Source organism: Mirounga leonina, unplaced genomic scaffold, assembly GCF_011800145.1.
Source record: "Mirounga leonina isolate KUSES-001 unplaced genomic scaffold, KU_Mleo_1.0 Mir_168, whole genome shotgun sequence".
Classification (NCBI taxonomy): domain Eukaryota; kingdom Metazoa; phylum Chordata; class Mammalia; order Carnivora; family Phocidae; genus Mirounga; species Mirounga leonina.
The window spans coordinates 50,590,301-50,612,964 of record NW_023270426.1 but is presented as its reverse complement, the minus strand read 5'-3'; the positions used below and the strand labels follow the sequence as shown (position 1 = coordinate 50,612,964).

Here is a 22,664-nt window from a genome sequence, read left to right as displayed (position 1 = left end):
ACATGTTTTAAGCATTGTTTCAAAAAGAGAGAAAAGAAAAAAGAATATTTAACAGAGACCCCACACAGCCCACATGTCTAAATTATTTACTCTTTGGCCCTTATAGAAAAAGTTTTGCCGACCCCATGATCTAGAGAATCAGTTAGGCAGATCAACACAATCCTAGAACTAACAGTAGGTATTATCCTACATATAACTACATTTCTTGGGTAGCAAAAAGAAATTTCTTTATAACAATGCTCAAATAAAATTTTATCATATTTATGAAGTTCTTTCATCCAAATGATATTCATATAGAAACATTCCTATACAAAAAAATTCATGATTATGTGAAAAATATAAAATTCTATATACTTGCTCCTTTCCCTTTTTTACATTCATGGAAACGTTTCTTCTCTTTCAAGTACTGCTATAATGGAGCACTAACAGCTTTCTATACAAAAGGATTCTCATTATCTAGCTATTTACTTAGGGATTCACATTATCAAATTATGTTCCTGCATCCTAGAACAGACACCATACAGAATATAGAGTACAAATGAGACAAAACTCAAAATAAATGTACATACATGCTGAAATAAGACTTCTACTACTTAAATTTAGAGAAATATTTCAGAAGATGGCTCAATGTTCTTATAATTCGGGGGGGCGGAAGGTATGATATGAATTCTCCCTGGCTGATGAATATCAGGCATCAAATATTCAAATCATGTATGTAATACCAAGGTGACTATGAATAATGGCACTTCAGGAACTTGCTTTTGCTTCACTCAGAAGCATATTTTTCCCCATCACTGGTTCAAAAAAATGATTCCAACAAAGTATCCATATAATAGATAACAAAGTTATTTCAATCTCTACAATACTACCTGTTTAGGCTGCCTTCCAGGACCTATTACTTTAATTTAAAGTAATTGTAGAAGATATCACTTTCTCACTATAAATAAAAGTTGTATCTGTTCAAAACTGTACAAAATATTTACCTACATATAGTATAAAATACTAAAATTAATGTTTCTTCCAAATATAAATGTTCATTTTCCCTAAAAAATATTATAACCTGTCTTCAAAGCCAGGCTCAAAAAAATTACCAATGAAGTTACTATCTTAGGTCAACACAAGTCATCAAGGACAAGTATAGACAGATTCAGAAAAGCTTTTAAATGTGTCAATAAATGAAGCTTAAGGTATAACTTTCACATGTCATTCTCAGCAGCTTCTACATTTGTCCGTGTTAGCTGGGTCCCCATGTAAAAGAAAGTGAAAAAAACCTTTCAGCTGGGATTACCAAAACCTGATCATATACTATATGGAAACGGTAACAGGTTTTTGACTAAATATAAGTGCTATCTGAAACAACAAACACAACTCAGAAACAAGCTTTCAAAGACAAGAGCAATAAAATTAAATATGGTACAGAAAACATTAGTTATTAATTCATAAACATTTCAACAAAAACTATCAATTCCTCAGGCTCTCTCCTGCTCTCTCCCCTCAGGCAACAAAGACTGCCATAATATTTGTTACATACGTTAACTCTGGAAAAATAAAGCTAGATATATAATAAAAGTTTAAATTCGTTACTGATGTTAAATTCCCTTTCTCTTAAAATTGACTAAAATAAAATAGAATCAGGAAAATGTCATGACAAAAACACACTCCTTGTTTTTGTGTTAAATTACTGTTTTTGTGTGGAGTAGAGTCTTCTTTTTTTTTTTTTTTTAAAGATTTTATTTATTTATTTGAGAGAGAGAGAATGAGAGAGAGCACATGAGAGGGGGGAGGGTCAGAGGGAGAAGCAGACTCCCTGCCGAGCAGGGAGCCCGATGCGGGACTCCATCCAGGGACTCCAGGATCATGACCTGAGCCGAAGGCAGTCGCTTAACCAACTGAGCCACCCAGGCGCCCCTGGAGTAGAGTCTTCTTAATTTATAAACTGGCACATTAATTAGGCACTTTGAATTACTGATTTCTTTCCCTTTAGTCTGATTGCTTTTAGGCATATATTATTATTGAACTTGACCAAGAAATAAAAGGAGAATGGAAAAACAAAACAAAACAAGCTTTCACTTGAGGACCTATTGCGTACAGTCCTGGCCTAGATTTTCTACAGAAAAATACATCTCAGTAGCTTTCAAAACTTTTCTGACACATACATTATAAAGATAGAGCCCTAGGAATAAATTTAAAAGACAACAAATAAATGGAAAGATATCCTGCATTCATGGATTGGAAGAACTAAAATTGTTAAAAAGTCCAAATCAATCTATAGATTTAATGCAAACCCTATCAAAACTCCAATGGCATTTTTCACAGAAATAGAAAAAGCGTTGGTGAAAGTCCCATGGAACCACAAATAACCCAGAAAAGCTATAGCAATCTTGAGCAAGAACAGCAATGGAAACATCACACTCCTGATTTCAAATTATACTACAAAGGTATGGTATTCAAAACAGTATGGTCCTGGCATAAAAACAGACACCAGACCACTACAGAGCCCAGAAATAAACTCATATGTACACAGTTAACTTATCTTTGACAAAGGTGCCAAGACTATGCAATGGGACAGACTATACGAAAAGGATATTCCTCAACAATGTTGGGCAAACTGGAAATCTACATGTGAAAGAATGAAACTGGACCCTTATCTTACACCAAACACAAAAACCAACTCAAAGTGGATTAAAGATTTAAAAGTAGGGCGCCTGGGTGGCTCAGTTGGTTAAGCGACTGCCTTCGGCTCAGGTCATGATCCTGGAGTCCCGGGATCGAGTCCCGCATCGGGCTCCCTGCTCGGCAGGGAGTCTGCTTCTCCCTCTCCCACTCCCCGTTTGTGTTCCCTCTCTCGCTGTGTCTTTCTCTGTCAAATAAATAAATAATCTTTAAAAAAAAAAAAAAAAAAAGATTTAAAAGTAAATAAATAAAATCTTAAAAAAAAAAAAAAAGATTTAAAAGTAAGACCTGAAACTGTAAAACTCTAAAAGCTCCTTGACAGTGGTCTTGCAATGATTTTTTTGGACCTGACACTAAAAGCACAGTCAACAAAAGCTAAAAATTAACAAGTGGGACTACATCAAACTAAAAAATTTCTGCACAGCTAAAGAAACAGTCAACAAATTGAAAAAGGAACCTACAGAATGGGAGAATATATTCACAAATGATAGATCCAATAAGGAGTTAATATCCAAAACATGTAAGAAACTCATATGACTCAATAGCAATCAATCAATAACCCAATTTAAAAATGGGCAAAGGACCTGAACAAACATTTGGAATCCAAAGAAGATACACAAATGCCAACAGGTACCTGAAAGGTGTTCAACATTACTAATCATCAGGGAAATGCAAATCAAATCCACAATGAGATATTATCTCACACTTGTTAAAAGGCTATTATCAAAAAGTTAAAGGTAACAAGTGTTGGCCAGGATGTAGAGGAAAAGGAAACCCTTCCACACTGTTGGTAAAAATGTAAATTGTTACAACCATACTGGAAAACATTATGGAGGCTCCTCAAAAAATTAAAAATAGAACTACCATATGATCCAGCACTTCTGGGTATATATTCAAAAGAAATAAAGTCACTATCTCAAAGAGGTATCTGCACTCCATGTTCACTACAGCATTAAACACAATATCCAAGATACGGAAACATCCTAAATGTCTGTCAATGGATGAATGGATAAAGAAAATGTGGCATATATATATATACACACACACACCCATACACATTCATATACACATATATACACATATACATATACATACAGACCCACACATATACACACACACAATGGAATATTATTTGGCCTTACAAAAGAAGGAAATTCTGCCACTTGCAACATGGACAAACCTGGAAGACATTATGCTAAATGAAATAAGCTACACATAAAAATAAAATACTGCATGATCTCACTTATCTTACATCTTAAATCTTAAAAAGTCAAATAAATAAGCAGAAAGTAGAACGATGATTATCAGGAGCTGGGAGGTATGGGGGAAATGGGGTGATGTTGGTCAAAGCATACAAACTTGCAGTTATAAGATAGTTCCAGAAATATAATGTACAATATGGTGACTTTAATAAAATGCATTATATACTTGAAATTTGCTAAGAGTGTAGATCTTAGTTGTTCTCACAACAAAAAACTATGGTAACTGTGTGAGGTAAAGGACATTAGCTTGATTGTGGTAGTCATTTCACAATTTATAGACATTATAGTGTACAACTTAAATACATACAATTTTTGTCATCATACCTCAATAAAGCTTGGAAAAAAGGAGTTAGGTAGGAGATGTGGGCATACACATTTTAACTACAGTTGACCTTTGAACAACACAGGTTTGAATTGCACAGGTCCACTTAGACTTTTTCCAATGAATGCAGTATAGTACTGTAAGTGTATTTTTTTGTGTGTGATTTTAACATTTGTTGTCCAGCTTACTTTAAGAATACAGTATATAATACATGTAACATACAGTAGGCTATTAGCAGAATTTTTTGGGGTGTCAAAAGTTATACAGGGATTTTCAACTGCGTAGGAGGTTGGCGCCCCTAATCACTGTGATGTTCAAGGGCCAACTGTATTGGAAATTCAGTGAGCTAACGCTTTACAAACATTCCCTTTTTAAATTTGTTTCTAAGAGCAATAATGAAATTTAAAAGAAAATTTTTTAAAGATAGAGCCTCTAAGAGATCTCTAACTGTCCCTAAACTGTTCCTCCAAGGGTACCAAGAGGATCCATAAAATTTTCTCCTCTCCAAAATTAAACATTATACAAGATATCTTGAGTAATTCATTCATAATCATCTTTTTATTTCATAATCAATACCAAGAAAACCTCAGCCTAACCTCATCTCAACTAAAAATTCAAAATCAATTACTTCAATTCAATTAATATCTTCAAACTAACCAGAATTTCCAAAGAACAGTTATAATAGATAGAATTCAGGAGCTTGGTTAACTCTTGATTCCTCTACAGCCTCTTTTTTGTCCAGGCAACCATATATTCACCTAAAAGCTAGAGTGAAATAAAAGTTAATTCAGAAAGGTAATTCAGATATCTTACTTGAAGAGTTGTTTGTTAATACAGCAACTTGAAAAACAGACAAAAGATTTTAAAATGGAGGGAAAAAAGTAAATTCAGAGTGTACTCATTTTCAAAAACTTAAATCTTCAGGTTTCAAAACGAAGAATATGAATTTTCAAAGTAATTAAAACTTTTACTAACAAAATCTTTCCTTGGAGCTGGCTGAACCAGCTGACTGATATATTATTAATTACAATAAATTCATTATTACCAATCTTAGGTCGGTCTTCTACACTACACAGCAAGTACTGTTTCAAGTCTTCTCCATTCTATTCCTCTATTTCTATTTCTCTATTTCACAGCTTGATTTCCTGCAGTCAGTCAATGCTATTTCAAACCTTCTCCACTATTCTCAAACCTTGGACATCCCACTTCATTCTCCCCACTCGTAATAGATGACCTTGCGCAATAACCCAGAATGAAAACAGGAAGAAGCCACTCAACTATGGGAATGCCACATTAACTTCTCCATATCATATCTACAAACTTCCTGGTTATCTACACCAATCCTCCCCTCCTATCCTCCAATTCCAAAAAGCTTTTCTCTTCCCTAAAGCCAATCACTGCACCTATTAAGCAGGATCCATGCCCTAACTTCTGAGGAAACTTATGATTGTTTTTTTCTTTGCAGAGTAGTCAATCTCCTCTCTTTCCACTAAATCTTTCCCATAAACGTTCATATGTGGTTGAAGTTTCTCCAACCTTAAAAATTTAAAAAAAAAAAAAAAAACCTTTGTTCCAACTTCAAATCTTTAGCTCCTCCCCTTTACAGCCAAACTTCCCAAAAACAGTTGTATATACTTTTAGTTTCCATTTCTGTTTTCCCATTCTTTCCACAAACTATTTCAGTCTTGAATCCAGGCTCTCTTCTCTCCCTGAACAATTATATCCACCCTCTTGGCTTCAATTACCATCTATATGCCAGTGATTACCAAATGTACATTTCTGGTATCTTTCCTGTGAATTTCAGATCTATAATATTAAACTATCATCTCTAATATCTAATTTGATGTTTCAAAATGCACGATAAAGACAACATGTCCACAGACTTCATGAGGTCCCTGCTTATCCTCCAATTCCTATTAAACACACACAGACATAAATATTGTTCCTCTTCCATTTTGTTCCATCTCAGTGAATGAACCTACCATGAATCCATGCAGAATCCTGAAACTTAGAAGTAATCCTCAGTACCTTCTTCTCTATCTAATCTAGTGGTTCTCAACCAAAGGCAATTCTGCACCCACCCACCCCCACCCCACCCCCACCAGCTACCCCCAGCCCCCACCCCCGCCCAGGGGACATTTGGCAATGTCTGTAGACTTTTGTTTCTCTTAACAGGATTGGTGGCATCTAGTGAGTTAAAGCCAGAAATGCAGCTAGACATTCTAAGATGCACAAGACAGCCTCTCCACTTTAAAGAAAGTTGGTCCAAAATGTCAAGAGTCAAGAGGCTTAGGTGACATAATCTAATCAAATCACCAAATCCTATCAATTTCAATTCCCAAATACAGCTTAAATCCAACAATTTCTCTTCATCTTAACTACCAACACTGCATAATTCAAGGCACCACTACCTTTTACCCAGAATAGAATATTACAATAACTTCCTACATCTATCCTTGTTCAAATTCCACAGTGAAGTAAAAATAATTTTAACTTACCTCTCTTCCCTGCCTAAAAAACGCCCTGCATGGTATTCCACTGCTCTTAGGTTGAACACCAAAATAATATACTAGAGTTTGGCCCTCTCCCCACTTCTACCACACTTCAGCCACTCTCCCCTAATCAACCAAACTCTAGCCACCTTGGCCTCCTTTCAGTTCCTTGCATACTCCATGTTCCTTTCTACAGTGGGACCTTCGAAGATACTGTTCCTTCTCTCTGAAGCATTCTCTCCAACCCCACCACTCCTTCACTAGTTAACCCGTACTCATCCTTCAGATCTCAGCTAAAACATTACCTCCTCTAGACCATCCCTGACCTCAAAAACACTCTCTCAGAACTGCAATTTTCCTTCACTGAACTTACAAATATATAAATAAAACTGTGATTTGAATGGCCATTCTTTAATGGTTCTCCCTCTCACTATACTGTATGTATATGGTAAAGAGACCATGACCATGTATATTTAGCACAACACTGTGGTACAACATTGTAGCACAAAGATAACAGCACTCACAAGTATTTGTTGAATAATAAATAAAAACAGAATCTAGTCTACTCCCAAGAATTTCATTACAGGAGACTTCAGGATTCATATCTCTGGCCCTGCTTTGCTTCTGAAATATATACTGCCAATTCAACTACAACATATTTTTCTACAATACCAATTAGCTTATAGACAATTGATAAGTAGGTAAATGGTATCAATTCAACATGTTAGTTAATTTGAACACGGAGCTGAAATTCTACATCATAACATTCATGAGAAAGAAAAAGAATTCCTCAGTTTGGCTGCTGCACAGTAGGAGTCCTTATAGATCTAACACAACTAAAAATAAGTTCCCACCTATTTGGGTTCCCACTATATTGACGGTTCCCACTCAATAAAGCATCCCGTCAGCCTCAGACAACTCTCTGCGGATGTATTTCCTTCTGCGTCTATTAACAGCAGCCTCACAGACTCAGAGCTACACTTTTAACTGCCTTGTCTCAATGTCCACCACAAGGCAGTATCCCAACTCTATTTTGTATATTTTTAATATCCCCTGCAGCAGCATCCAGCCATACTAAGCCGCCTACCTGGTCTAACCAAGTTATTTCCCAAGGCATCAGTTATTACTCTTGATAGTGTTCTGGTTACAAAATTGTTTAGATTTTGAGTAGCCTACTCCAGCTCTATTTTCCCATAGCCCTATATTCTTAGTGAGCAATATTCAGAATACAAGCTTTCTCAAGTGCACAAAAATGACAAATCTTACCATGGTTACAAATAGTTCTTGACTAGTTCCTCAATTAATTTATATACCCCAAATCTATATTCCTTATTTCTGTTAGTAGTCCAAAATCAAATCATTGGAGACACAAATGCCTCTCTCTCTCTCTCCCCTATATTCAATGATTCCACACATTCTACCAATTTTCCTTATGCATGGTCTCTCACATCTTTCTCACTACCATATGCCATAACTGAAAGCTTCAGCACGTCTCATCTGAATGAATTTAATAGCCTTCAAGGTAATAATCATCCATCTTCCAGTCCCTCCTTATTCCAAGCTCAACTCCACTATACCACAAGAACTATCTTCTCCAAAATGCCAATCTGATTGTGCTATTCCTCTACTCAAAAACCTTCAGTGGCATTCAAGGCCTGAAACCACTACCCCATTTTTATTTCACACTGAAGCTCCCATTCACTTCATACTGTAGCAGAGGTAAACAGAGGTAAACAATACAAATCATTGAACACACTGCTGGCAAAGAAAGATACTTACTAGTATTAGCTGCTACTGCCACAGATTACCTGGTGTTACAGTCAGTTCTAAGAAAGTCATCTCCCTACCCTTGATTTTAAGCATCTTAAGTTCCTCCTCTTTGTATTATCAGAGACAAGGGTCAAATCTCAATTGTGTCACTTACTAGCTGTGACCTTGAGCAAGTTATTTAGCTTTCTGAGCCTCAGTAAAATTAGGGTACTATCCATGTCATGGGGTTGTTGAAAAGACTAAATGACATAACATATGTAGAATGCCTAGAAGAGAAGAGACATCAATAAATGTTAGTTTTCTTTAAAAGTGTTCGCTTAAAGAATGAACACAGAACTAACTGCTTGCCTTCTTTCCCCTACACCTAGGCAAGAAGAGAGTAGCTCTCAAAGAAATTGGCTTAACAACAAAATATATCCTTATCTTTCTGAAATAAATGCTTACTCCACAAACGTTAAGATTTAAGAGAATCTTTTCCTATGCTATTAAGCAAAGAAAAAGTTATTGATATGGAACCATACTTTACTAGATAATATATACTGATATAAATTATGTTATTAAATTTACTGAGACTCAACATATATTTAGTTTATGTGCAGAACTAGTAGTTATTTAGTTAGTTCTAATAGTTAACTATTAAACATATAAATACATGCAAAAATATAGAAAGCTTCAATACTTATAAATTCCATAAAAAATGAGCCTGCATACATACATTAAAAACCCGCATATAGTAAAAGATTCTTAATATTCACTCAAAGAATTGGTCGGATTTGATTTACACCACAGGCTTTCACATTATAGTATTACAACAGTTTCTTTAAAATGAGAAAGCAAAGAAAGGAGAAAGAATGGGGGGCTGGGGGGAACAGTACCAAAACTTCTCAAGTTAGTCTTTTTCCATTTTACTTTGCCTCTTCCTCCCTCCTGCTATTTTGCCTAACTGCTTTCCCACTTCATAATAACAAAAAAATGACAGAATCTTTTTAATAAATAGTGCTGGGACAACTGGACTAGCCGCAAAAGAATGAAGTTGGACCTCTACTTCATATCATATAAAAATTAACTCAAAATGGACCAAAGACCTCAATCTAAGAGCTAAAACTATAAAACTCTCAGAATAACACACAGACATTAATCTTTGTGACACTGGATCAGGCAATGGTTTCTCATATATGACACCAAAAGCTCCAGCAACCAAAGAAAAACAGATAACTTGGACTTCATTAAAATGAAAAGCTTTTGTGTTTCAAAGAAACACACCATCAAGAAAGGAAAAAGACAAACCATAGAATGGGAGAATATATTTGCAAATCACAAATCTGATAAAGGTCTAATACTGAGAATTATAAAGAACTCTTACAACTCAACAATAAAAAATAAATAACCCAATTAAAAATGGGCAAAAGATCTGAACAGACAGTTATCCAAAGAAGATACACAAATGGCCAACATGCAAATGAAAAGATGACCAACATCATTAATCATTAGCGAAATGGAAATCAAAATCACAATGAGATACCATTTCATACCCACCAGGATGGCTATAATCAAAAAGACAGACAATAATGAATGCTGGCAAGGATGGAGAGAAACTGGAACATTCATACACTGTTGGTGAGAATGTAAAATGGTGTAGCCACTTTAGAAAACACTTTGGCAGTTCCTCAGAAAATAATACATAGAGTTACCACATAACCCAGCAATTTCACTTCTAGATATATACCCAAGAGAAATGAAAATATGTCCATACAAAAACTTGTACACAGATTTTCATAGTAGCATTATTCAGAATAGTCAAAGAGTAGACACAGCCCCAAAGTTGATCAACTGATGAATACATTAACAAAATAGGATATATCAATACAATGGAATATTATTTAACTGTAAAAGGAGACAAAGAACTGACACATGCCACATGCATGGATGAACCCTGAAAATCTGCTAAGTGAAAAAAGCAATACAACATAATGTATGATTCCATTTATATGAAATGTCCAGAATAAGCAAATCCATAGAGATAAAAAATCAACTGGTGGTTGCCAAGGGCGGGGGGGCAGCGTGGGAAGGTTAGGGATGGGGAAGGGACTGCTACTGGGTACAAGATTTCTCCTGGGGATGATGAAAACATACTAGAATTAAATAGTGGTGACGGTTGCAGAACTTTGCAAATATACTAAAAACCACTGAATCATACACTTAAAAAGAATGAACTTTATGATAGTTCTAGCTCAAAGAAAAAAAGAATGATAAAGGAATAAAAAGCAGCACAACTAAAGAATGAAGCAAGCGTTCTTTTTTTGACCCAACATTTTCTGCACACTCACTATATTCCAGACCTATCCTAGTTGCCAGGAACTCAAAGAGGAGTAAAACAAAGTCACTACACTCTTCAGGATCATTCTCCTCAGCCTACAAATGTCATATTTCTTAAAAATGGAGCAGCTTTGAAAATGCAAAAACAGCAAATATAAGCCATAGACAAGCCAAGAGAATGCAGATATTTACGTTATAAACTCTTCTAAATTACCTAGAATTTTTTTGGTGGTGGGGCGGTGGATATGCTTCCGTTAGTGGTTAAATAACTCATTGTTCCCCAATGATGACAATGTCATTTCTCAAAAATTATTTAACAGCTTCATTTCATTTATTTGAAATGCTTTTCACAAATAATATTGCTAGATAAATCTTTCTTCATCGTTATCACTCTGAATGTATTAGTTTCTCAGTGACTCCTGGATTCTCTATTTTTGACATTCAAAAACCTCATGACAAACACAAATATCCCAAGAGAAAATGCTTTTTGACACTTTATTACAATAACCACATGAAAATGTGTTTCTCTGTAATAAAAATAAGTAACAGAGTTCTCTAAACTAAGAAATCAAATGTTCTGAGCCCTAATCCAGATTTTTATGAATCAGAGAAAATCTGATTTCCTGATATGAAAGCTGCACTTAAATAAAAGAACAGCTAACAAAAAATTTAAAAAGTCCAATTTAGACAGAAAACTGTTAAATAGTTTAAACAGAGCAAAAAAGGCATATTCTACTTAATCCAAAACATTAGGTATTTCTGATGTTTTTAATACATTATATTAACTTCCCAAAAGGTAAAACTAAAATCTACATTATTATTACCTTATCTTTGGCCTCAGGCAGTGTGATTTCTCTAGGTTCTAAAAATGGTATTTCTCGAAAAGGTGGAACACATCTGACTATATCTGGTACATAGTGTGTATGAAACAATGGCGGCATTGAGTATCTTCTTTCACCTGATAAAGGCACTATGTGGTTAACTATAGTTGGCTCTTGGTGGGGTGAATGGAAACGTTGCCGTTTACCGTCAAGAGGAAGGTTTTTTTCATCGCTTAATCTCCTGAAAACAAGCAATATACCTTAGTGATTAAAGATACAACTTTCTAATAACAAACAGAAAACAACTAAAAACATATAAATAACAAATACCAATAATGACTAATAATACAGCAAGGCCACATTATTAGCTCTATATGAATCTTAAAATATTCATTGTGAGCACAAAAGATGCCTTAGAAAAACACCTTAGGAAAAACAAATAGTAATAATGCATATTAAAAAAAAACTACATATGTACATCAGGGTTAGTCTCCTACATTTGAACTACCCCCAATGTTTTATCTCACCAGTGAAAACTTTGTAGGAAAACTTCTATTCATAGAAACACTAACAATAAAAACCCAAATTCTAACATAAGGAGAATAAGATTAAGTGACCTGAGAGTTATATATTTTAAAAGGCTCTTTAAGGGGCGCCTGGCTGTCAGTCAGTAGAGCATATGACTCTTGATCTCTAGGTTGTGAGTTCGAGCCCCACGTTGGGTGTAGAGATTACTTAAAAATAAAATCTTAAAAAATAGTAATAAATAAATAAATTTCTATATATATATAAAAAGGCTCTTTAAATCCACCTACGTTCTGGCTCATCAGTTGGAAAGATCATATTAAAAAGCTATAAAGACAATGAGCAACTAAAGAAATATGAAAACTGCATTTCAGATAACAGTAATATATTAATGTTAAATTTCCTGGGCATGACAAATGCATTTTGGTTATATAGGAGAAGATCCTTGGTTATGAGGAGGAACACACTGATGTGCTTTGGGGTAGAATGAAGTGATGTCTACAACTTTTTCATAGAAAAAGTTTAGAAAAAAAGTAGGGCTAAAGAGAAAAAGGCCAAAAAAACAATAAATATAGCACAACTTTAATGAGTCTAGGTAAAGAGCACGCCGGGTTTTATTGTACTATTCTTTAAATTTTTCTGGAGGCATAAAATTTTCAAAATAGTAAAGCAAAAGGAAATTATTAAAAAATAATTATTTGTTTAAAAAAATACTTCATTGATATATTAAGTTGTTCATACAGATAATACTTTAGGCCATGGGAAATGGTCTGATTGCTTTTAAGCTCTAAAATTCTATGGGTCATAGCCACCTGAAGGTTTTCATTACAACACTCCTTTAGGATCACCCCAATTCCTCACTCCTTGATCTACAAAATAAGTGGGTATACAATGCTAACAACATAAGAGTATATTTAATATCGCTTAACATAAAGGTGATTTAGCTTTATATGCTAAATAGCTTCTACTGAGAATGCCAATTTTAGTTTTTAAAATATGTATAACTATGAGCCAATGGAATTTGTTTTCATTTGTGATTTACAAGTTAGCTATCCAGACAACTTCAAAAAAATTAAAATCTGAATAAAGTCAATACTTTTAGCATCATTATATAGCTTTCCACAACCTTGAAGAACAACTCACAGTGCTTCTAAGCAGAGGATCTAGATCCAGACCGCCTGGGTTCAAATCCCAATTGTGCTTCCACCCGAATAACTAGTTGCTTAACCTCTGTGTGCTTCATCTTTCTCAACAGAAGAGGAATAACATACCTCATAGAGTGTTGTGAAACTTAATCAAATTATTTGTAAAGTCCTAAGAACAATGCCAATTACATGAGTCATCAATAATTCAAAAAAAAAAAAGGGGGGGGGATGCCTGGGTGGCTCAGTCAGTTAAGAGTCTGCCTTCGGCTCAGGTCATGATCTCAGGGTCCTGGGATCGAGCTCCATATCACGCTCCTTGCTTAGCAGGGAGCCTGCTTCTCCCTCTGCCTACCACTCCCCCTGCTTGCGTGCTCTCTCTCTCTCACTCACCGACAAACAAATAAATAAATAAATAATTCTTAGCTAGTGTTATTTTTAATTGGACATAAAGTATGGAATATTTACATAGGCTTTAAATAGTAATATCTTACAAGTACTGCCAAATTTTATTTTAATAATCATCTCTAAAGTTCTATTGTAATTACTTTGTAATACATCCATTACTTTTAATTGGTCAAAATTAACTGACTCTGATTTCTCTATAGAAAGCTTTAAGTCATGCAGAAATTTTTACTAATACTTATTACGGAACCTTACCTGTATAAGATTTAGATAAATCAAATAGTAAACTTTACTAGAAAAAAAGGTATTTATGGGCTGAACTGTGTACTCTCGAAGTTCTTACAGTTAAGCCCTAATTCCCAGTACCTCAGAATGTGGTTTTGGACATTTGGCCTTTAAAAAAGTTATAATGGTGTCATTAAAATGAGCCCTAATACAATATGCCTAGTGTCCTTAGAAGAAGAGGAGATTAGGACACAGAAAACACAGACAGAGGAATGACCATGTAGGACACAGAAAAGGCAGCCATCTACAAGCCAAGGAGGGGGGCCTCAGAAGACACCAAACCTGCCAACACCTTGATCTTCTGGACCTCCGGCATCCAGAATTGTGAGAAAATAAATTTCTGTTGCTGTTGTACTTTGTTATGGTAGCTCTAGCAAACTAATACAGAAAACCATCTAATTTAGTTAATATCTCAATTCAAAGTAGTATCCTGAAGAAATATAGCTTCATTCCATCTAAAATTTGCTGTGTCAGGAATAAATCAACAAAAATATCCCTAATATTTTTTAAATATATAGAAGTTTTAAAATTCTCCAATAGGACTGATCGCACAGGTTCCAGAAAATAAAATTTAGGGCATAGTACCCATCCAATCTTAATACAGGAAGCACTGATCTACAGTTCTGAGACATGCCAACTCTTCTTTTAAAATAATTAAGAAGTACTTACTTCCTTCCCCGAAATAACGGAGATGTTGAGGTCTGTATTGGACTGACATTTCCATATGTCAACTGCTGTAAAGACACAGCTCTTGACAAGCTACCAAAAACACATAAAGAACAGTAGTAATAAACATTTTTACCTTAAAAACAAAAAACCAATTTCATAAAAACTAAGTATATTTCACTGATCAAAAGAACACAAGACAATGACATTTTAACTTTAAATGTTTCATATAAAAAGGGTTTGTGTCAAGTAGAAACAAAATTTATAAATGATATGGACCAAAATATCACCATACTTACTCTGTATTCTGAAAGTTGAACTGTGCATCTATAAGCTGCTGGTGTGAATAAAGAGTTGGTGACAGGGCGAAGAAGTTATTATGTTGTTGATGGTTTGGGGTGAAAGGCGGGCGACCCAAAATTGAGTTTGGGAACATGCTCTTGTTCACTAAAAGTGAACATGTATTCTTCTACCTAGAATAGTTTTAAAAAAACAAATTATTGTATCTTAAAAATATTGAACCCTAACTAGTATCTACTATTTACAACAATTAGTTACCAAGTTATGAATTTCATTTGCAAAGTTATTTCAAAAGTTTAAACAGATCTCTAAGTCCCACTACAGGTAACAAAAAACTTGCTAATAATGAATTTTTTTTAAACTTTATTTACTTTTTTTAATTTTTTTATCTTTTTTATTTTTTGCTAATAATGAATTTTAAATCTAGATTAAGAATATTATTCAAATGATAGTAAAATATATGCAAGTTTCTAATTTCTGATGAATTTACCCTAATATCAACAGATCTTTCAGAAATCAAGTTATCAACATATACTCTGATAAAACAGAAACCACCCAATACATTTAACGAAGCCATACAGATTCTTATGTTTATACCCAATCTAATTTATTCAAAGGTATAAGCCATAATATGACAACCCGATTCCTAGGATATAGATCTCACAGATCTTCTTAGAGATCTGCTCAAACAAGGGAAGGAATCTGTACTGCCTAATAACTCTAAAATTCTGAGATTCACTTCAAAGTCTAAATAACTTATATAAAGGACGTCCAGTAAAAGAGAGCTTGTTCCACAGCAATGGGGAAAATTTATACACAGTAGTCCCCCCCCATCCACAATTTCATTTTCTGTGGTTTCAGTTATCTGTGGTCAACTGCAGCCCAGAAGCACATGATCCTCCTTCTGACATATCATCAGGTCAATAGTAGCCTAACAGTATGTCACAATACACACATCATTCACCTCACTTCATCTCATCACATAGGCATTTTATCACCTATATCATCATCACAAGAAGGGTGAATACAGTATAAGATATTCTGAGAGACAACATTCATAAAACCTTTATTACAGATTATTATAATTGTTCTATTTTCTTATTAGTTGTTGTGCTTAATTTACAAATTAAACTTTATCATAGATATGTGTATATAGGAAAAAACATAGTGTGTGTGTATATATATATACACACACACACACACACATATATATACACACACACACACACACACACACACACATATATATATATATATATATAGGGTTCGGTAGTACCCAGTTTTAGGCATCCCCTGGGGGTTTTGGACTATCTCCCCTGGGGATAAGGGGTGGGGGGCTACTGTACAAAGCAATCAGAACCATTCACTGACCCAGGCAAGAGACTAGATACTTGTACTTTGCAATGACTGATCCCAAAAGGCTGTAAACTTACAAAGAATAGGTTAAGGTAACAAACTGAAAACAAGTATTAAGTAAAATCAACAAAGTGAAAACAGGATCCCCAGCCCACCTCCCAACAGAGTCAATAAGAAAACTTATCAACAGAATAACTGAGAAAGAAACTATATAATATGGTAACCAAAGAACCTATAATAGAGTAACAGTTTTCCACCAAGGAGAAGTTAAGCCTGCTAGCAAACTACAGTGAAACCTACTACTGAGTTGCCCACCCATACACACAGAGCTTGCTTTTTGCGATTAGATTTCTAGTACTCCTATTGGAAAATAAACATCCACAGATCACTGTCAGAAAAAAAGATTGAGGAATAAACAAGAACAATGCCAGGAACAAATTAAAACTGAGAAAAAAATTAATAATTAATTTAAAAAACACTGCATACATAAAACGAGAATATGCTGTTTTCAGGGCATCTGGGTGGCTCAGTCGGTTGAGTGTCCAACTCTTGATTTCAGCTCAGGTTGTGATCACAGGGTCCTGAGATCGAGCCCCGCATCAGCCTCCCCCGTCAGCACAGAGTCTGCTTCTTCTCCCCCTCTGCCCCTCCCCCTGCTCACACATTTCTCTCTCTCTCTCTCCAAAAAGTAAATAAATCTTAAAAAAAAAAAAAAGAATATACTGTTTAAAAAGCAAAAAAGGCTCTTGGAAATTACAAAATTGAAAGCAGAAATACTGAGTAAAAAGTTAAAAGGTAACATTGAGGACATCTCTTAGAACAAAAAGGAAAAATGGGTGAGGGTAGAAAGGAGGCAGGACAATAAGAGAAAAAATATAAGAGAATCAAATTATATGGTCCAACATCCAACATAACAGAAGTTCCTGTAGAAGACAGAAAACACATTAAGGAAATTATCAAATAAATAAAACTAGAAAATGTCCAGGACTGAAGAAAACCAATCCTGAGAATTAAAGGACCTAATGAGTACAAAGTACATTAAAAATATATATATGCATCAAGGTATGGTCAATTTCAGAATATGAGGAAAAAGAGGCTTATGAAATATTACAGAAGAGGAAAACGTTATAAAAGGGCTGACAATCAAAATGTCTTTAAACTCTAATAGCAACAGAGGAAACCATAAGACAATGAAGTCAGTGCCTTCAAGTCTCTGAAGGAAATGCTCTCAAGCAGTAATTCCATACCCAGGTATAATATCAAGGCAAGGGAGAATAAATACATGTTCAGACATGTAAGGTCTCAAAAAACAAAACAAAACCTGGGATCTAGGAAAAGGGAGATCTGCTGTAGGGCAGAGACAAAGTAAATTCCCTAGGATGATGGTGAAGGGAAGCTACCAGCTTAAATTAGAGCCAAGAAGATAAAGGGTTTCAAGAAGATAGCCAAGGAGAAAAAAACTTAAAACTTTACTGACAGATTTCCTGATGTATCTGACCACAGAGTGGAGTTCTGTTAACAGAGCAGAAATAATCATAGCAACAGAAAAGTAGCAGGTTAAAAAGAAATTACTAACCAAACAAACAAAACTCAAAAAGTCATATAAAAAAGGAAATATAATCATTACTTATTTGGTTCTCACAATAACACAAACATTAAAAATACTAGTTTAAACAAAAATTATAATAAATTTATTATATATCATTTATTACATATTATATTTAAGGATTACATACACATTATATACAGTTACATGTTCATATACATCACAATTTAATGATGAGAGAGTACATAAAGGTGCTAAGTCCTCATTTTCAGTAGATGTCAATTTTAAAAACTAGCTATAGAAATTTTTTAAGTTTTTTTTTTTTTTTTTTAGAACAAGAGGGGAAAATAACACGTAAGCAGCTAAAAAAAATGTAGCTGCCTCTGGGTATTGAGACCAGATGGCTGGAAAAATTGGAGCAGGAGAAAATAGGAGAGAAAAAGACAAAGATCTGGGAAGAAACTAATAAATCACTCATACAAATTTTGGTTTTTTTTTTTTCAATTTTGTAAAATTTAAATTCCCAAGGCTGGCCACAGATAATGAGATTCACCAGTCCAGGCTTCATAATGGATTGTAAACAAGAGTCTTGGGCCACCATCAGATCTCATCCCAAGTGCCCAACTCCCTAATTTGAATGAAAGATAAGGTGTTACCTCCAGAAAACAAGAATTTACCAACTCTCTTCAACAGGTCTGTACCTCTTATTATAGATTAAAAAAAAAAAAATCAATCCTATCCTAATTGCTAAGCTGTACTCACTGATTTTCACTGCTCAGAGGAAATGGAAATTATCTTGAACCAAGCAGGATTCCAGACAATCCTTTATTAAAAGTACACTCAATCACAGAAAGCAAGATTAAAGATAAGCAACTAAAGACTTGCTCTACCTTTTGCCCAGGTTCATGCCCTTTTCTTTCTTGGCCTTCTTTATTCTGCTTCCCTGTCCCAAACTCCCATAAACATAATTCCTATCATAAGATTCATGAGAAAATGACATTAAATATAATTCATTATAATGAATTTTCCTTGGTATTTCATTTTGTTGGAATACAGATACTACAGATCTGATCAAAGGAAGGAATTTATATTCAGAAAAGCTAAAATTAAAATGTCCTATTTTCAGATTTATTTAAATCAGTTCATAGTTAAAATTCGAGACCCTTTGTTTACATCTATAAATTATATGCTTGTGTTTTTCCTCTGGACCCAAATAAAGTCCCATACACATGCATTCAGACTTGAAGACCCCAATGATACGACAGCCCAGACTTCACCTTATTTCTATCCCGTAACATGTTAAGATCCAAACTAGGAATAAGTCAAAAGGTGTTTTGTGGCCCAGTAGTACTCAACAAAGCTAATGACCAAATTATCCAAGGTTTAAGAGCTTACAATGATTACTTAGCCAAAAGTTTACCTTAGGGCAGATATCTAGTTCAGCCTATCCCAAATTCCCAGATAAGCATCGAAGCTTTTGCAGTCCCTCCACAATAAAATATCTGTCAGGTTCTCCTCATTATGAATCTTGGCCCTCAAGTCTAGCTCTTAACTAGGCCAGCCCTCACAGTACGATCATTCCTATGGGAATGGCATTCAGTGCCCCACAACATAGGCATCCTGCATGACGACGAGGAAGTAAAACAAAAATCTATGAGTTTCAGTTTCTCTTTCTAATAATTTTTTTTTTAAAGATTTTATTTATTTATATGACAGAGAGAGACAGCGAGAACAGGAACACAAGCAGGGGGAGTGGGAGAGGGAGAAGCAGGCTTCCCCTCAAGGAGGGAGCCCGATGTGGGACTCGATCCTAGGACCCTGGGATCATGACCTGAGCCGAAGGCAGATGCTTAACGACTGAGCCACCCAGGCACCCTCTAATATTTTTTCTAATACCTTTCAACAGTGATATTGATTAAGATAAGAATAACCTAAAATAATCCAAAAAAAGTAAAATAATCGAAAAATAATAATCTATCATAAACAATACAAGGGATCATCTTTTAAACAGAATACAGAGTTCTACTTATTCTTTTTAAGATTTTATTTATTTATTTGTCTGAGAAAGAGAGAGCACAAGCAGGGGCAGCAGCAGAGGGAGAAGCAGGCAAGCAAGGAGCCCGATGCGGGACTCGATCCCAGGACCCAGGGATCATGACCCCAGGCAAAGGCAGACGCTTAACTGACTGAGCGACCCAGGCGTCCCCAGAATATAGAGTTTTAGAGTATAAAATCCAGCAAACCTATTACCACTGCAGCATTAAGGAGACATCTATCAAATTTTAAATATTTTTCTTTATATTTCAAATAAAAGGCTTCTTCACTAAGTCTACTTGATGATCTACATAAAACACTATTCCACATTAACTGTGGTAGCAGGTATAAGAAATTCCATGATAGATAAATACAATCCAGATATTGGTGGTATCCCGATTTTCTTAGCTTGAAAAGTTACCGGTTTCTCAATATGTACATGACTATAAAAATAGGATAATCTAGGAACTTCTGGTGTGTTTTAAAACTGTTGCATTGGTTCTTGTCTTAAGAAAAAAAAAATTTTTTTTTTAAAGATTTTATTTATTTATTTGAGACAGAGAGAATGAGAGAGAGCACATGAGAGGGGAGAGGGTCAGAGGGAGAAGCAGGCTCCCCGCCGAGCAGGGAGCCCGATGCGGGACTCGATCCCGGGACTCCAGGATCATGACCTGAGCCGAAGGCAGTCGCTTAACCAACTGAGCCACCCAGGCGCCCTTTAAGGAAAAAATCTGCTTCTTGACTAAGGTTGACACGATGGGATATTATACAGGTTTATTTGTAAATAATCATACATGAGAGACAAGGCTGTATAAGCGTAGTTTACAAAGTAATTCCTACTGATACAGTATTTGCTCCTGTAACTCACAACCTGGAATTTCTGTCCTAAACTTGATCTCTCCTCCAACCAATTAGAGAACTTTCGAGATTACATAATTCCTTCAACTAGATTTCCTGGAAAGCAGAATCTCCCTAGGATAAAAGCCGAAAGACAGAACTGTGGCAACTAAATCAAGTTATCTGTCCACTTTGTCCAAAAGCCTTTGATATCCTAAACTCACTTCTTTTCTCCACCGTGCAAAAAGCCCAGTTCCTAAATCCTGCTCATCCACTGTCAAAACTACCTGGAGGTTTTGAAAAGGACATTCCTTTTTATTAAGAATTAGATTCCATCCAAGAGTTAAAAAATAATGTTGTCATGTGGTTTGAAACGGACATTTCTTAAATGATTGATAAATGGCCTGTTTCACATAAAGCCTATATTATGGAGCATTTCCAAATTAGACATCATTGGGGCTAACGCACCAACAAAATAATATTACCATTATTAGCTAGCTACTATGAGCCTTTTGGCTGTACATATTAAATACCTGTAGTAAAATACCATGCAAGGCAGTATTTACAAAAATAGTATGTTACCGGTAATACAAACACATATTTAGTGTTCAGTTATGATCTTTCCTCACAAAATCACATACCACATATCTGTTAACAAATTCCGATTTAGCTTTTTACAGTTTCTCTTTGTTTCCTACTGGTATCCGCAATCTAAATAAAGAACTACTATTTTAAACAAAGAGCTAAAAGAGAGAAAACAAGACGGGGTATTTGGATATTCCAGATATTATGAGACACATAAACCCCATCGTGTTCTGGCCTAGAGAGATGAGGAGTCTGAGTACAAAGGCTTAACGGGAAGAAAAGGGAACAACAATCTGACAGAGTCCTGAACTGTGCACTTTACTGTAAAATGAAGAACTGAAGCCCATTTAATTAAAAGTCTTAAATTTTAAATTATTAATCCAGATACTTACCTTAGTTTTTCACCACCGTTTGAAACACCATGCAGGGGTCCCAAGACAGTCTTCCTCTTATGGTCCTAGACTGAGAACGGGGCGCGAAGAAGGGAAACGAGTGGAAAAAGTAAGCGGTCCTAAGATTCTTCAGAAAGTGCTGCAGCCTGGGGGCCGCCCATAAGTCTGGGACATCTAAGAAATCTTGCCGGAACTTTCCACGCAAACATAACAGTGCGGTTTCAGGAAAAGTTCCCCGAGCCCCGCCCCCGACCTGGGCCTACACGGTTGCGTCCTTTTCCGAAACCCCCTAACTCACAGGTGGCCTTGGGGAAGGGCTAAGCAGGGCCTACCGGCACTGCCCGCCCAGGAGCTCCAAGGCCCGAGCAGCGAGGGTCCGGCGCGCACGGCTGTAGCTCTCGCCCCAGCCAAAGCAGGTAGTGGCCTGCGGAAGGGCTAGGCCTGGCTCCGGATCCCGACTGCAGTCTAAACCCCGGGCTCGGCGGCCGGGGAGGAGCCACACAAGAAAAGACAGGGCTAGCAAGCGTGCGGGAGGCTCGGGGCGGTAGCAAGAAGCGGAAGACCAAAAAGTCGCCAAAAAAACGGCGTAGAAAACCCTGTCAGGAACACCCGGAAGACCGCCACGACCCCGGATGGGAAGAGCGAGCAGGGAGCGAGAGGTCACACTTCCGGCAGTCGCCTCGCCCGCTCCGGCGAGAACGTTGCTTGAGTGCGCAGGCGCACACTGCTGCAGTCCCGGTTTGGCCGGAGGTGGTCGCCTAACGCCGGTGAGCGCGAGTCGGGAAAGAGATGGGACTCCTCTGAGACAGGGAGGTCTAGGCGTTCGGCAGAGGCCCGGTCGCGGAGGGCTTCTCTGAGCCACCAACCTGATAGGACGCACAGCGGCTCCTTTTCTGATACGCATATTTTACGGCTTCGTCTGGTCTCAGCTGAAT

The 22,664-nt window shown here is 36.0% G+C and overlaps 1 protein-coding gene across 3 annotated transcripts in view; it reads right to left on the bottom strand.

Annotated features, from left to right (window-relative positions):
* TENT2 (terminal nucleotidyltransferase 2) overlaps positions 1-22,331 on the bottom strand; it is a 67,856-nt gene extending 45,525 nt beyond the window's left edge. The window contains exons 1-5 of one of the 3 annotated variants that reach the window (XM_035014735.1): positions 22,062-22,331; positions 21,730-21,799; positions 14,979-15,152; positions 14,683-14,772; positions 11,660-11,897 (exon numbers count right to left, since the gene is read on the bottom strand). In XM_035014735.1, the coding sequence (XP_034870626.1) occupies positions 11,660-11,897; positions 14,683-14,772; positions 14,979-15,115 (465 nt within the window). In that variant the 5' untranslated portion in view covers positions 15,116-15,152; positions 21,730-21,799; positions 22,062-22,331. Of the gene's footprint in view, positions 1-11,659; positions 11,898-14,682; positions 14,773-14,978; positions 15,153-21,729; positions 21,800-22,027 lie in introns of all 3 variants that reach the window. The other 2 variants (XM_035014733.1, XM_035014734.1) reach the window with 2 other exon arrangements.
* Between the last annotated feature and the right edge of the window lie 333 nt (positions 22,332-22,664).